General features: G+C 37.3%; 1 protein-coding gene across 1 annotated transcript; it reads right to left on the bottom strand.

The window, feature by feature from the left end:
• Positions 1 to 7,655: 7,655 nt before the first annotated feature.
• LOC127443590 (zona pellucida sperm-binding protein 3-like) lies at positions 7,656 to 12,057 on the bottom strand. The gene is made up of 10 exons (XM_051702264.1): positions 11,560 to 12,057; positions 11,395 to 11,430; positions 10,288 to 10,406; positions 10,070 to 10,173; positions 9,819 to 9,996; positions 9,602 to 9,719; positions 8,569 to 8,657; positions 8,399 to 8,487; positions 8,194 to 8,313; positions 7,656 to 7,780 (listed from the first exon to the last, which is right to left on the bottom strand). The coding sequence occupies exons 1-10, from the start codon at positions 12,055 to 12,057 to the stop codon at positions 7,656 to 7,658; spliced, it is 1,476 nt and encodes a 491-aa protein (XP_051558224.1).
• Positions 12,058 to 17,619: the final 5,562 nt, after the last annotated feature.

The raw sequence follows: 17,619 nt of genomic DNA, 5'->3' as shown, positions 1-17,619 counted from the left end.
GGGAGAGTCAAAATTGATTTTTGTGGTAATCACCATTATGCAACCAATGCTGTCGATTGAGTTTAAATTGTATTGAACCCGAAATATTCCTTTAAAATAGCCTAGTCAAAATGTTGACTTGAACTCTGAGTGAGGTTCCCTTACAAATCCTTAAAAAAATAAATACAAAATAAGGCAAAAAATAAATAAATAAATAAATAAAAATAAAATAAAATAAAGAAAAAATAAACAATATATTGTACTTAGATATACAGATTTTAAGATTAAATAAAGCCAAACAATCACACAGTTAAAGGCTATAGTATTTAAAAATATATATAATTATAATTTATTATGATAAACTAGGATAAGCCTTAGTTATATATATATATATATTACTATAAAAAATTAATATGTTAATAACTGGCAACATGATGAACAAGAACAAGCTACTTCATGTCTTCACTGTGTTGTTGTAAAAGTACCATGAAACAACAGAGGGCAGTATTATACAGCCATTTATGTTGTTGTTGCACATATCGTAGCAGGTTCCCCAAATAATTTAAATAATCACTCTTAAAATAGCCAAGTGAAAATTTTGAATTATTTGAACTCTGAGTGAGGTTCCCTAAAAACTCACTAAATAATAATAATAATAATAATAATAATAATAATAATAATAATAATAATAATAATAATTATGAAATAAGGCACAAAAAACAAACAAACAAACAAACAAACAAACAAACAAAAACTATAGGCCTATTTCTGTTCTTGCATGTGTTTGTAAGTGCACACTTTCCAACTGGTCTAAAAAAGGGTAAAATAAAATAAAAAAACAGACAAATCTTTATATCCAGTAAAGTCAAGACTCTGCAATGCAGGACATTTGAGACATTCAATACAAAGAAAAGGTGAGAGAGGTGCTGACCAAGTGCATTTTTTAAATCTTTGGGGAATTTTTGTGGATTTTGGACAGGAATCAAATGTGCTTTTCTTGTATGCGGGTTAAGCATCACTGAAAAGGGCATTTTGGATTAATGAGGGTCGTGTCAAAGTGCAAATCAGGATTCTAGGATCAGACAAATTCCTCTAAATGTGGCATAAACATGATATTACATTTTCAGACTCAAGCATTGTTAATCTATGCTATAAAGTACAATAACAATTGTTGAAGGTGTAACAGCTTATTCATTTATTTCTCATTATGTGAGCAGTTTCATAGCAATTATGCACATGCATTTTGTCCACAGTTAATTCCTTATTATATGTTTTGGCCTCTAAATGGTATAAAAGCCTCTTTTTTTTTTTTTTTTTGCATGGCCACTCATAACTGACAATTTCTTAAAATATACTACTTTTTGCCTGACCAGTTACAAATCATCACTTTTGAACGCAGTATTAGCTGCTGAAAAGAACTCTATGTCCGTTAATTTTTAAAGACAATTACCTCATCATTTCCTAAATACATTTCATGTCAAGTCTTTGATGTGAAGACATTGCTCATCATCTACATATGTGTTATTAATAGAGCAGGTTAGTGAAGACCAGACTGAGGGCCATTAGGCATGGTAAAATGGACTTTATTGTTTCCTGAGTCTCTGGAACTTACAGCTGGAATTGAAAGGTAATTAAATCTCTTCCTCCATTATGGACATTTCTTTGTTAATGGGAATCTTAATTAAGGGGGTTCATTTTGAGTTCTGACATGGGTCATCTCTTTCCATGACAAGAGGTCTTTTGTTACCTTTATCTTGGTTGGATAACCTTCCTTCTTCAAATAAAATGCGAACAGGGTCATTTACCGTGACATTGTACTGCGATTAAAGTGCATTAAAGATAGTCCTCTTGTATACACAGTACAGTATTGTTATATTTACAAAGTATTAACAAATCTAGAACCATACAATTCACAATATGCCAAAATGTAGAAATATGCATGTATGATAGATGTCAAAGAATTCTGCATATTCAATCATCTATATGTACTATTTATGTCTGCTATAAGCCACATTGCCACAGAAATGTGGTTAGGAAAAAAAAAGGATATATTTTGTGAGGTTTATGCTTAAAACAAGTTAAAAAAAAAAATTGGTCAACCCCATTCAGAAATCTGATATGGCCATATGTGAACATTATATATATATATATATATATAAAACTGTTAATACATTTTAGCATATTTGTACATATTAAAATTCCAATAGTATTTGGGAAAATACAATGGCCATTTTTACTAGTAATTTGAAAAATATTGGCATCCTTGGTAAATATGAGCAAAGAAGGCTGTGAAAAATGTGTCTTTATTGTTTATCCTTTTGACCTTTCATTCAAAATATTCACAAAAATCTAACCTTTAATTGAAACAAACTAAATTAAATAAATATTTTTTGGCCAAAACATGCTTGCCACAATTATCGGCACCCCTAGATATTGTTATGATTAAAATATATCTGAAGAATATTCCCATTCATATTTGACATTTTTAGTGCACCTGGGTGACTAGGATCATGAAATTGTTCAGCCATGACTTCCTCTTTCACAGGGGTATAAATATGAGGTAACACACAAGCCATATTCCCTTAGTCATCCATCACAATGGGTAAGACCAAAAAATAAAGTTTGCTAAAGTTGGCAAAAGGTTGATGAACTTCACAAAATGTAAATTGGCTAAAAGAAAATTGCTTAAGCATTGAAAATGCCCATTTCCACCATCAGGGCAATAATTAAGAAGTTCCAATCAACTGGAGAGGTTAAAAATTGGCCTGGAAGAAGACGCGTGTCTATAATGGCTCCACGCACAGCGAGGAGGATGGTTCGAGTGGCCAAAAATTCTCCAAGGATCACAGCTGGAGAATTAGTTGGATCTTGGGGTCAGAAAATCTCCAAAACTACAACAACGTCACCTACATCACCACAAGTTGTTTGGGAAGGTTTCAAGAAAAAAAGCCTCTGCTCTCATCCAACAACAAATTCAAGCATCTTCAGTTTGCCAGACACTACTGGAACTTCAAATGCGACCGGGTTCTATCATCAGATGAAACAAAAAAAAGAGCTTTTTGGTAGCAAACACTAGAGATGGTTTTGGCGCACACAGAGATGAAGTACTACTCAATGCCCACAGTTAAATGTAGTGATGAATCTTTGTGGGGCTGTTTTTCTACCAGAGGTCCTGGACATCTTGTTCGGATACATGGCATCACAAACTCTATCAAATACCAACAGATAAAAAATCAAAACCTGGCTACCTCTGCCAGAAAGCTTACAATGGGCCCCGGTTGGATCTTCCAGCAGGACAATGATCCAAAACAAACATCAAAATCAACACAAAAATGGTTCACTGACCACAAAATCAAAGTTCTGCCATGGCCATCCCAGTCCCAGTCCCAGACCTAAACCCCATAGAAAACCTGTGGGGCAAACTGAAGAGGAGAGTCCACCAACATGGACCTCTGAATTTGAAGGATCTGTAGATATTCTGTATGGAGGAATGGTCTCAGATCCCTTGCCATGTGTTCTCCAACCTCATAAGGCATTATATGAGAAGACTCAGAGCTATTATCTCGACAAAGGGAGGTTGCACAAAGTATTGAATATTTTTGGCCACAACTGTATGTACAGTATGTGACTTTTTATATCAATAAAAACCATATATGAATATACATTTCATGTGTTTTGTATACTGTATATTGCCACATATCACATTTCTGGGATGTAAGACAACAGACTTATACACTTATTCAAGATATATTCTCTGAAAACAAGTCTTAATATTTTAAGCATTTTTGCTCCTATATATCTTGTATTAAGGATGCTTTGATAGTTTATGACATTAAGAATAGGATTTTGTAGGTCCTTATTTACCATTAAGACAGTAATGAGAACAAGTAAATCAACATTTCTTTAACCTTTACATTTAACAATAAAAACCTAGATGACCCGAAATAAACAGTCACAATTCATTGCATACTTTCAAAACATATAGTACATTTTATTGTAAATCAGGGCTGTTCAAGGGTCATTGCCTCTTTAGTTATTGTACTACATTACTATATGCTATAATGGAAGTGGAGTGGTGGTGGCATATTGGGCTAAAGCACTGAACTGGCAACCGGAAGGTAATCAGAAAGTTGCTGGTTTGATCCCCACAGCCACCACCATTGTGTCCTTGAGCAAAGCACTTAACTCCAGGTTGCTCCAGGGGGATTGTCCCTGTAATAAGTGCACTGTAAGTTGCTTTGGATAAAAGCATCTGCCAAATGCATAAATGTAAATAATGAAAATGACCATATGGATCTAAAACTGTGGAGACAAAGTTATTAGTGGACAAACAAGTAACCAATAAAAAAAGAAAGAATATTGTATACATTTCCCATTTCAATGCAACTTGTTCTGTTTTTTCAAAGAGAAATACATTGACTTTATGGCACCTTTTACAATTTATCTGTATTACACCAAAGAAAATGTTGAATGATCTAGTGTCATCTGGCTTTAAAAGATGTAATATTTCTATGTAGATTCTATTTTCCCAACCTCATACAAAACACCCAAGAGATGTATTTAGAAGCAGCATTTACTCATTCATCATAACTGTGCTGAATTATAATGCATTTCACAACAGCAAACTGCTGCAAAATAAAGAAATGGTGGTTTATTACTCGTTACCGGGTCACTGCGAGTCAATGGATGCGTTTGTAAAACACACTAATATTATATAGCATCAGCTGGGGACAAACATACCATTATAGTTATATGCTACACACTTTATATTAATAAAGCTTCCTACTGCTTTTATGGCCATTTTAATTACATCTATTTGTCTTCCTGCACCCATGGGCCACATGTTCTGATGCAGTCTGTTTCACCAAATGCAAGACATGGACCATAAAACTCAGTCACTAAAAAATAAAAGCTATTTAAGAGGTCTTTAAAAACTACAAAATCTAATGTAAACGTAATAATTTTAAGAAATTGATTGGCTATAGTAAAATTCATTATAATGTCAGATTTTAGAAAGTTTTAGTCCCTTCAACCCCATTATACAGAGGTGTAACATACAAGTGCTATAGACCCCATTTAGGATATATATATATATGTTTTAAAATATCTCCAATATTTTGCATATTATATTAAACTGCTTGAGCAATCAAGCGGGGCTCTCTAGATGGACAGGTAGGGCAGAGCCACGCCTAAATATTCATCCATTTGAAAATGTAGATCCATAATATAAACTGCCAGTAACGTAATTTGTTTGCCTGTAAATGTGTTCTGGCATATGTATTTAAAAGCAGGCCTAGTATAAGTTTCTTATTTTTAAGTGGTAAAGTAGCTGAAAGCTCCATTACACTGCTTGATATAGATTTACGAGCACGTGGGGCAGTGACACTGCTGCCCTCCCGAACTCCACAGCGCCCTTCAGTTTTTCCAATGGAAATCTGTGGTCAAATATGGTACTGCAACAAGCCCTCATTGAGACCCATTAGGGCAGAAATAAATCTGCCCATGAACATAGTACCAAACCAAAGGTACAGTGCATCCGGAAAGTATTCACAACACTTCACTTTTTCCACATTATGTTACAGCCTTATTCCAAAATGGATTAAATTCATTATTTTCCTCAAATTCTACAAACAATACCCCATAATGACGATGCAAATTCATTAAAAAAAAAAAAAAAAAAAAACAGAAAAAAAAAAAAAAAAATCACATGTACATAAGTATTCACAGCCTTTACCATGACACTCAAAATTGAGCTCAGCTGCATCCCGTTTCCACTGATCATCCTTGAGATGTTTCTACAACTTGATTGAAGTCCACATGTGGTAAATTCAGTTGATTGGACATGATTTGGAAAGACACACACCTGTCTATATAAGGTCCCACAGTTAACAGTGCATGTCAGAGCACAAACCAAGCCATGAAGTCCAAGGAATTGTCTGTAGACCTCCGAGACAGGATTGTATCGAGGCACAGATCTGGGGAAGGGTACAGAATTTCTGCAGCATTGAAGGTCTCAATGAGCACAGTGGCCTCTCATCCGTAAATGGAAAAAGTTTGGAACCACCAGGACTCTTCCTAGAGCTGGCCGCCCGGCCAAACAGAGCAATCGGGGGAGAAGGGCCTTAGTCAGGGAGGTGACCAAGAACCCGATGGTCACTCTGACAGAGCTCCAGCATTTCTCTGTGGAGAGAGGAGAACCTTCCAGAAGAACAACCATCTCTGCAGCACTCCACCAATCAGGCCTGTATGGTAGAGTGGCCAGACGGAAGCCACTCCTCAGTAAAAGGCACATGACAGCCCGCCTGGAGTTTGCCAAAAGGCACCTAAAGGACTCTCAGACCATGAGAAACAAAGATTGAACTCTTTGGCCTGAATGGCAAGCGTCATGTCTGGAGGAAACCAGGCACCGCTCATCACCTGGCCAATACCATCCCTACAGTGAAGCATGGTGGTGGCAGCATCATGCTGTGGGGATGTTTTTCAGCGGCAGGAACTGGGAGACTAGTCAGGATCGAGGGAAAGATGAATGCAGCAATGTACAGAGACATCCTTGATGAAAACCTGCTCCAGAGCGCTCTGGACCTCAGACTGGGGCGAAGGTTCGTCTTCCAACAGGACAACAACCCTAAGCACACAGCCAAGATAACAAAGGAGTGGCTCCGGGACAACTCTGTGAATGTCCTTGAGTGGCCTAGCCAGAGCCCAGACTTGAACCCGATTGAACATCTCTGGAGAGATCTGAAAATGGCTGTGCACTGACGCTCCCCATCCAACCTGATGGAGCTTGAGGTCCTGCAAAGAAGAATGGGAGAAACTGCCCAAAAATAGGTGTGCCAAGCTTGTAGCATCATACTCAAAAAGACTTGAGGCTGTAATTGGTGCCAAAGGTGCTTCAACAAAGTATTGAGCAAAGGCTGTGAATACTTATGTACATGTTTTTTTTATTTTTTATAAATTTGCAAAGATTTCAAACAAACTTTCGTGTTGTCATTATGGGGTATTGTTTGTAGAATTGAGGAAAATGAATTATCAATTTTGGAATAAGGCTGTAACCTAACAAAATGTGGAAAAAGTGAAGTGCTGTGAACACTTTCCAGATGCACTGTAACTTCAGTATTAATGCACGCCAGTAGTGTGACAGATCTGTGTGACAAATGGACCATTTTAGTTTTGGGTCTTTAAAACAGACCACATGTACTTTAAACGTGTTCAAATTCATAAGCTTTAACACTTTCACTGGTCAGCATTTCCCCTCAATTTTTAAACACATTTTTGCCTTAGTTTATTTTAAATGGTCCTTCAGAGTGAAAATATTTACAAGTACAAATATTCTGTGAAGTAGTTCAATTAATATTGTTTTAAAACTACATGCTTGGTCACGAAAGAATTGGCAAAACAGTTTTAAATGAAGTACAGCATGTCATGCCATGTCAACCTATCAGAACTAATTCGTTAACTACCCATTTACAGTATAACAATGGCTAAACTTGAAAGTTACTGTGCCAGAAATCAGTACACAATGCATCAGCCCTTTTAAAGTTGCTTTTCAAAAGGTCACACAACAGATGGTATTCCCTGAACAGAAACTAGAACCTAATGGGCTTTAACCAACTTAACTGTGGGCAAAACAAGGCCATGGAAAGAAACGCACCAATTAGACGAAACAGCTTTTATTATCATTCACAAGTCAAAGCGAGGTGTTTTCTCCGCCTTTGGTAAAACAACGTTCCAAGGATAATGATGCACAAGATTCCAACTCCAACCACCAAACCAGTCAAAAGCACGAACTCGAAGGGGAACTCTATAGAATGGCAGAAGGTGAAGGTTAGTCATTCATGGCAAAGGTCCAAATCATTGCATAGGTGTCAGTCTGTCTCCCTAATGTTTCCCCGGAATACATCTCCCAGAATTCACTGCTCTCATCACTTCCATCAGTTTCTCATCTTAATCACCTGTTCTCCACTCCCTCATCAGCACTGTGTATAAATACCCTCCAGTTGTTCATTCCTCAGTTCTTGTATTGTAATCTTTAGTTGTAGATTTGCTAGAGTTATCTCCCTATTGTTTCCTTGTGTGTGTGTATATATTATATATATTCGTCCACTCCAGCATCTTGGTATTAAAAGTTAGCTATTTGATCCTGTCTCCACTCATCTCTACAGTCACCGTTACGATATGCTGGTTCCATCACAACAGTCAAGAGAATATGATCACCTGCATCTTTTGCGGAAATTGGAGAAGATTCCTGAATTTGGAATAAGGGCTTGTCATCAATTGTTGGCATTCCTTGGACAAAGATTGGGCCAACAGTAGCCTCATCTTCCAATGTGGAATCTTAAATGCAAAATATTCTCAAATTGTAAAGCAGTAAGTGTAGTTAACGTCCTTCCAAATGTATTAATAGTAAACGGAGAAGTACCTTCAGTATACGGACTTCTAGCTTTCCTCATAGCACAGCTGGTCTTACAACATTCACACATCTGATCATCTCCATTTGCAGAAACCCAACTGGAAGATCAAACTAAAATGAACTCATTTATCATTGAATGGAGCCATCAAAACATGCTCCCAATATTACCAGCCCTGTACCTGTTAGTTTCTCTAAGAAAAGAGCAGGCCTTGTGAGTTGGATCAATGGGAATGGATGTTGTAGCCTTCAGATGACAAGTAATGTAGATCTAGTAGAGAAAAAGGAAATCCAGTTAAGAATTTTGAACTAGATGTCAAACAATATAGTTTGACCGATACAGATTTTTAAGTGCCTGATACCCTATAAGCATATTATTTGTAATAGTTTTATTTTTGCTTTTAGACAACTAAATTCCATAACATGGAGTTAAACAGCCTAGTTCTAAAACTAGGCTTGTGCAAAGTCACACATTTAAAAGGATTGCTAATCCGAAGTGAATTATTCGTTATTTCAAACACACATTACTTCCTTCCATGGAACACTAAAGGAGATGTTAAGCGGAGTGTTAGTGACTAAAACTTGTCACCATTAATTTTCACTGCATCTTTTTCCCCCCAAACAATGAATGTGAATAGTAACTAAGGCCAACGTTCTGCCTAACATATCCTTTTGTGTTCCACTCAAGAAATAATACCATGCGAGTTAAAGAGTGTGATTAAAAGGACAAGTTCACCCAAAAATTAAGAGTTCATTCAATTTAATCCGATTTGTTGGAGATGTACACAAGGCAATTTTAAGTCTTCTGGAATCTAACGTCTTCCACTATGAGGGTACATTTTTGTTTAGGTTTTCTAACGTCCAGTAAACCAGACATTAAAGAACTGATAACTGTTCTTTGAACCGATACAAATCAGCTGAAAATTAGTCAAACTGACAATCCAACACAATCGTACGTAAAATAGTCACGTTGCTTCCTGGGTTAGTGTAGACTTAAACATACATGCATCACTTTTGGCACCACCTTGTGGAGACTTCCCCCAGAATCAATAACACTTCCAGCTTTGGCCACTGGGGGCAGTGATTCAGATTTTTTTGAAGCACATACAAATTTCATCAGAAGAACTTTAAACCTCTTGAATTTACAGTGTGATCAGTCTGAACTATTCAGTATCTCCATTTTAGATTCAAACATACCCATTGAAATGGACTCACCAATCCACTGGCATCTTGCTGAAATCTGAATGCCTCAATCTGAAACTGTAGTTTGTCATCTTGAATCCTGGGCATGAACTTGGATCTGGAGCCAGTCAGCTTGGCATCAATCATGCATCTAAAGACCAAAGACGAACAGTCCATAATGGTTTAATAAGATTTTGACAGCTTCAGAAATCAAGCATTCAATATTTCCATCAGATATATGGTCACTTACCCATGGTTCTCAACAAAGGTGTACACCGTAACTGCATTCCCACCGGGGCCCAAAGTAGCCGCACAGCTTTCCACGTAAACCCGTAGGGGTACATGATTAGCACGGACCACCGAGGCTTCAATGTTTATGAAATCTCCAAGAAAGTAGGAGGTTGATGGTCGCTCATACAGCCAGTCATCTACAACAGTTTAGGCCTCAGTGCGGGGGGGGGTTCATACAAAAATCAACAGTAATGCAAGAAGTTCTCATACCAGTCATGAGTTTAAGGGAGAACTGCAACTTTTCTTCTCCAGCTCTCAATGCAGCATAAGGAATCCAGGTGGGATGCAGGGCATTGCTACTCACATTGTGCATCCTGAAAGTTTCCAAGAAACCATTTATGTGAAGGACGCAAAATGATAGAGATTAAAGCTCCAGCTCTCAAAACAATAGCGTCAAACGATAACTTCAAAGGTTTGTAGAGGATTACCTTGGGTAGATGCAATGAATACCAACCATGGCTTCATTGGTCTTCACAATAGGAGTGTCAGGAATAGGTGAAGGTGAATACACCAAAACAAAAGAGTAAATAAGTGAATCTTCAGTCATCTGAAAAGAAATGGGATATACATAAATAAATACCCAGCTCAGGAAGACACTTCCAACATCAAAATCATGGATTGCCCAACTGGAACCCATTTACATTTGAGCTCCAACCAAATATCTTCATCTATGGATTGCATTGTTTTGGGGCTCAAAAATAACCCATCCTAAAATGTGACTTCTGAGGATTTAACTTATTTTGTAAGCAGAGTTCACATATTAAAAACAGACAACCAACATCTTAGCTTCTAGCCATTTTATGGTTCTTCTGGTCAACCACACTTCATCCAATGTGGTTTGATTGTGTTTGCTCATTGCAGAGATATAGCCGTTGTGACAACAAGCCCTGATCTCCTCTACAGTAAATGCTCCCAGTTCAGGTAACAAAAGGACATCAAAACAACCAAAGAGCAGCTTGCATTTCTAAAGACTACTGTTCAAGTCCCCAGTGGCAGTCTCACAAACAGTATTTAAAAAAAAAAAAAAAAAAAAAAAAAAAAAAATTCCACACACACCAAATCCATAAACTTAAAAGAATCAAAATGGGTTGAAATATGGAGGTCCGTGGTCACTGATTTACTGAAAGTTTGCAAGGATTGTGACAAAACCAAAAAAAGTCAAGTGCTTGTACATATTGATCGTCATAAGTAATTCTTGCTTTCTTGATACTTTTGACTGACTTTTTATTGTGCCACGTCCACAATAATTTAAGTTTGAAAACTCCCAAGTTAACCTCCTGAAAGTTCCCCAACATAGTTTTCCCAAAGTATGCATTAATAGAGAGCGTTTTCAAAAGGCATAAATGAAGCGAAATCAATGCGTTTGAGAAAAAAAAAAAAAAAAGAAAAAAGCAAAGCATCAAAAACACACTCCAGTGCCACATTCTTTGTAAATGAATGACGTTAGGAAACTGAAAACTGACTTTCCAAGCAAAAACGGATTAGTATGATGTGGCCACAGTGAACTCCAATGGTGGAGTTAGGGATGGGACTACCTGATTGTACAACCAATGGTAGAAGCATGGAGTTTTCTGGAGTCTGTTTGAAAACAATGATTATTGTATTTGATGATGCTAGTGGTGCAGAAATTACACAATTAAACTTTAAGCACTGAAGTAGTTTTTAGCATTACAACTAGAAATTAGATATGCAGGCCGTACCGCAAGCGTGCTACCACAGCCTTGAAGCACCGACTCAAAGGCAACAATCCTGGCATGGTCATCAAATCCAACAAATGGACAACCACCCAGTGTCAGATCAGAAGGGTTGATGAACTGACCATTTCCCAAGAAATCTTGCTGGACATGTACTTTGACAGACACCTCTCCACATTGAGTGTCCACAGTGTTTGCTGGCACAGGCACCTTTGGTACAAACCCTGGGTCCATTACCACTTTATCTGTGAACACAGAATCAAGTACAGGGCTTGACATGGGTTTCCGGAATCCCTTTTGGACTTGTGAAACTTCAATTCTTTGAGGTACACCTGGTGGCACTTGGTCTGGTTGTCTCAGTCCAAAATTCATTTGCAAAGGTTTGTTAGGTTGAACAGGTATTGGTGCATAGTTGGGTCTCTTGGATTGTACTTGCACCGGTATCTGGACAAACTCTTGAGATGGAGGTACCATCATAGCTAGGGCTGGTCTCCAAGAAGCCATGTTAGATGCAAAGCCTGTTGCAATTTGATCTGGTTGTGCAGGTACCTGCATTGGTTGATTGAAGAAAACATTTTGACTTGAACCCTGGTCTAATAATACTTCACCAAAATTCAAGGGTTCAGCATAACACAATAATCCATAGGAAACTATAAAAATAAAATCAATAACCACTGAACTTCTTCCCATTGTTGGACTTCCAACACATTCCTATGAGTTCTCAAAGGATATGAACAACAGCAAATCACTCTTTAATGTTGATTGGTTGAAACGGTGTGGTTAAAACTTGACTCCACCCCTCTAAATTTCCCTCCAGCCCATAACAATCAAAATGCTGTAGATGTTGCTGGCTGCATACAAAAAATTTAGGCGGCTGATTAGCTGCCATATCAGCTAAGGGTTTAACTGACAGCATTTTTGAATTAATGGAACCCTCAAGAAAACTGGTCTCAGAACAGTTTGAAAAGCACCTTATTTACATCCTGTCTTTGTATACAGCCTCCAAAGACAGCATTTTCCAGTTTTCAGATGCAGCTGTGTTCTACTGCTGCCAAATTCACAAAATAATTTTACCCTTGTTGTCCCATTGTGATCAAATGATGACTTTACATGATAAAGTTTTGTAAGACAGGGGTCTTAATCTTTTTGAAGCCAAGGGGCACCCAAATATAATGATCCTCTTGCAAGGGAAACCCTTTCCTAAAATCTAAAGGCAGCTATATATTTTCATCAATAAAGACCCATTTATACTGTGTGGGAAAAATAGTTAGCGTGAACATATATTTGCAAAAATAAATCGACTTTTATATTGTCATTGTGATTAAAATATTATTTTTTTAAATATTTACTTTGTATTGACAGCATGTTTTTTTTTTTTCTTGGTGCTTGTTGTTTCCTTTGGTTGCAAAGCATATTTGTGATTGATTCATATTTAGCAAATCGAAAGGGGCAAGGTCCTGTCAAGAATAAACAAGATCCCTCCCACCAATAGTATGAGGTGCAACTAATTTGTGTAAAAAGACAAACACAATAGCACAAAAACATATGTATTTCTTATTTAGCATTTTTCTGTTTGCTAGGGCTGTCGATCAAAAATTTTATGAAATTAATTACATGATATGACAATTAATTGGAATTGAATTAATCAAAATTAATTGCACATACCTGTATATTTGCTATGAAAGGCCCCCAAATAAAAATGACATTTATAATAATATAATTATTAAAAATTATATCTGAAAATAATATTATATATTATATCTGAGTGCGTTTACATACACACCAATATGCTGATAACTACCAACACTCAGCCTATTAAAAAAAACAGACAAAGCTAAAAAAACAGCATTTACATAAGATTTGAACACATCAGGTTATTCTCTGCTTTTGACGTCAACACTTGCACACATTGGATGAGCCGCTAAGAATCCCAGTGAAGGTGTTTACATGAAGCTCGAAAGCAGAATAATGGGCAAAAATTTACATGTGCATATCAGTTAATGCTTAAAAAAAGGAAAGTTGATTAAAGCGTTTACATGACCTTACAATTTGTCGGCTTAATTATAGTAAGATCGTGCATGTGCACACGCTCAATGAGTCAAGATAAAGATATTAAAACTGCATCACACTGAAATAGGGCTGTCAATTGAGCAGAGAAACTAAGTTCGAATTTTTCAACAGCCAGTCCACATGGTGTTACACTTGCACTGTTGCCACAGTATATTACCCCAGACACAAGCTATAATAACAGCGAAATACCACATTGTTTTTTATTCATTACAGTTGTATGTACTGTTGGGTAGCAATATTTCCAGATAGCACAGGTATTCGGCTGAACTCGGTGGTGAAGTGGCTTAGACTATGAGCCCTGGCCAGGGGCTGTTCAACCAGATGGAACACAATAGACTGGAACAGAACGCGAGGATCTCGGGCCACACATTTCCAAGTTGAACTCCTTTCCTGACAAAGTGTTTAAAAAACTCATTGCTTAATCTGAGAAATGCTTATAAGAGAGCAAGACACAACGACCAAGTACCTCCACCTACTGTAAGGGGCTGTTCACTCCGAATGCGTCACTTTTGCAACCATCCATTTGTTTTTCTTTGTAAACACGCGCTAGTCGAATGCCTTGTTTCTCTTTGTTTTTGTTTATTCAGTGTTTCATGCAGGAGCTCTGTTTTAGATGCTGTGTCTAATTAAAAATAACTTTAAAAAGCAGATTGAGATACCTGCTTAATGTTAAACTGTATTTGTTGTGCTATGTCTAGCCTTTTTAGTGCAAGAATGCGATCGATCTGAAGTCATTGTCAGTTCTTGGCACACATCCAAAATTCGAATGTGCATTTTTTTCTTAAATTCGATGAATATTCGAATTTCAAATTTTAATTTGACAGCCCTACACTGGAAATGAAAGTTAAAGTCGAATGCATTATTGTTGCAAAGAGTATTCCTCACATTATGCTCTGTTGTATATGGCACATTTTGCCAATTGTATTAGATCGTCTGTGTATTCTGAGCATAAAGAAAAATCATACAAATGGTGCGATTCAGACAACTCGGATCTCTGAAATTTCTCACCTCCTATTTGAAAATAATGACTGGAACGAGATTCGAAGTTGGACATCCGACCTATGAAGTCAGGGTAGATTGATTACCATTACAAAAATTGAGAGTTCTGGCAAATTTAATGCAAACTTGTGTCAAAAATTAGAAATTGCCGCCAAAGGTTTTCTGCAGGTTCACCACTATCGGTGAAGAGCTACAAACTTCTGTCAAACATTTGCGGCGAATCGTAAGCTCATTTGCATGTGAAAATAATGAGTGGGAAATTTGCGGCAAGTTTGTCAGAACTCTAGATTTTTTGTAAGGTCAACCCTGACCTCAGCGAAAAGCGTCATTTGACGTCATTTCCATAATGGCGGCGACCAAAGAGCATAATGCGGAGTTGGGTTTTGTGAAAATGATATTCACTGTACAAAATGGATGAACATGAAAAATACAAGAAATAGAACATTAAGAAGAATTGTATGTTTATCAATTAATGCCTACGTTTTGACCTATTATTCTCGTAAGCTAGCTAACATCTGGAAGACGTCAAACCATACTATATGCATATTTCATATGTGTAAACCTCCGACTTAGTCCGGAAAGCGGCATAGTCAAGGTATAAATTCTATATACTGCAGAAATAGTAAAAGCAGAATGGTAGCATGCTCTTTTGAACATAGCCCTAGCCTCCAGCTAGCTGAACGCTGGCTAAACAATCTGCTTCACTTAGCATACTAACCAGTGGCGTAGCCAAGGGTGGACCAGGGTGGGCCTGGGGCCTACCCACATTAGATCCAGGCCCACCCAGAATATCAGAGATATTCTTTGACTTAAAATGTACATTTATAAAATAGTTAAAAAAAAAAAAAAACATAAATTTGGATTTCTGAAAGTGTGAAGAACTTTTTGAATGCGTCTCTTCTCTGTTGTTATGGAAAACTTGGTATGAAAATAAAAGTTGGGTGAAAACTTGGCCCGCCCATTTTTATTGAGGCCCACCCAAAAGTAATTTCCTGGCTATGCCCTTGATTCTAACTAAACCTAGCATGCATAATTTGTTGTTTATGTATGCTATATGCATGTAAGTTAGGGTGACCATATGTCCTTTTTTTCCCTGACAAGTCCTTTTTTTCGGACCTTAAAAAAGCGTCCGGCCGGGATTTTTAAATTTGCGAAAATGTTGGGGATTCGGCTTTAGTTGCATTATGATGTGCATCTGGTCTAATACTTCATTGTGTGTGTGCACATATTTGCATTGCTTTGACCCCTCTTTGTAAGTCCTGCCTTCTCGCACACCAATTGGTCGATTATAAGAGGATTGCCGTAACTATTGGCCAAATTCCTGCCTGTCAATCTTTCTGCGAACGCGTGACGCGCTGTTGTGTTCGGCATCAAACAGTTGCTTGACAGTAGCAGCAAATGACAGCTGAGTGGAAACAATGCCCAAACGAAAGTGCAAATTTACAGAAGATTTGCACAAACAATTCCCATGCTTTCGTCCAGGTCGAGATCCGCGGGAAGCAGAATGTATGACATGTAAAGCTGGCACTTATGTGTCAGTTGCTAATAAAGGTGCAAGTGATTTAGAAGCACACATTAGCTCTGCCAAGCATAAAGGGTCAGCAAAAGGTGAAAGTTCATCAGGTAAATTAACAGACTACTTGGTCATTCAAAATAATAGTAATAGTAAATGAAGGTACACTCATGGCATCAAATATTTTATTTTAGTACATGGACATTCAAAAGAATGTTGGAAATTTTTATTTATTTATATATAGTGTCTTTTTCACTGTATTAAGGTTTACATTCATAGTAACACTGTTTTGAACACTATTATTCATATATATATATAGGCCTATTACGAATATTCCCAATTTTATAAGGTTAAAGAGGGTTTTTCACATTCTCTTCCACAAAACACTCTTTCAGATCCCTCACAAACATAAAGCGTGCTTATCAGGTGGTCTGTTGTGTTAGTCTTCAACAGGATTTTACGACATGCTGTGCTAAACTACTCTGACACCAGAGGAAGCTGTGACAGCACAGGTCCCAGATCAGCGGGAGCTGCCGATCAACTCTATTATGCCATTCTGACTAACTATGTTAATGGCCTCTAATTTGGCCCGGGGGATTTGAATGGAACTGGCGGCGTCTGCGACTCTGGTGCCAGAAAGCAAGGGCCATCTGCTGGAGCAGGTATCCACCCGACTCCTACTCCCCGCAGACACAGACAGGCGGCAGCTGCTCATTATTAAACATGCTAAATGCACTTGAGTACTTTCAATGACACTCTAATCCCACTAGAGGGCAGCACTGACTATAATTTTGATTCATCATTCGCGCATGAGCGCTTTGGCCAATGCTATGTAGAAAGAACATGAGACAACAAAGTATTATAGTACTGTTTGGAACATTTATCACTGCTTACTACATGCTGTTTCACATACTATTTATTTTTATAGGCAACATACAGTATATACTGCGTAGTATTAAGCAGTATGCTAGTATTCCAGTGTGAATGTAGCCGGTGATTTCTATTATTAAAATCACAATCATGAAATCAACAGATGTTATTGCTCATTTACCCATATAAGTGCTGGTAATGATTTGAGATACAATTGAGATGAACGGGTGAACATGTCACAGGTCAGAGACTGGCTAATGCTGGATGACTTATGGCACAACTTGTGTTTTTGATTATATGCCAAGACATGCTAACAGCATGTTTGAACACAAATGATTTCATATGACACCAGCCTCTGCATCATTTAACACAAGTTACTTAATTTATTCTACAGTCTGACCTGAATTGTTCAGATGTTGCTCTGTTTATACCTCAGGAGATCTCTGTTGTTTCACCGAAGTCTTCCAAATTTATCAGAAGAAATAAAAAATATACTTAAATGCAACAATTGTTGCAATACAGTAAGAATATAAAAGTAGAGCTATACAATTTAATGTGAATAGCCCCGGCTGACAAATGTATGTTCTTAAAACGTTTTCCAAACATTACATTGT

This window comes from Myxocyprinus asiaticus, chromosome 7 (assembly GCF_019703515.2).
Source record: "Myxocyprinus asiaticus isolate MX2 ecotype Aquarium Trade chromosome 7, UBuf_Myxa_2, whole genome shotgun sequence".
NCBI classification, from domain to species: Eukaryota; Metazoa; Chordata; class Actinopteri; order Cypriniformes; family Catostomidae; genus Myxocyprinus; species Myxocyprinus asiaticus.
The sequence above is the reverse complement of the archived record's forward strand: the minus strand, read 5'-3'. Positions and strand labels throughout refer to the sequence as shown.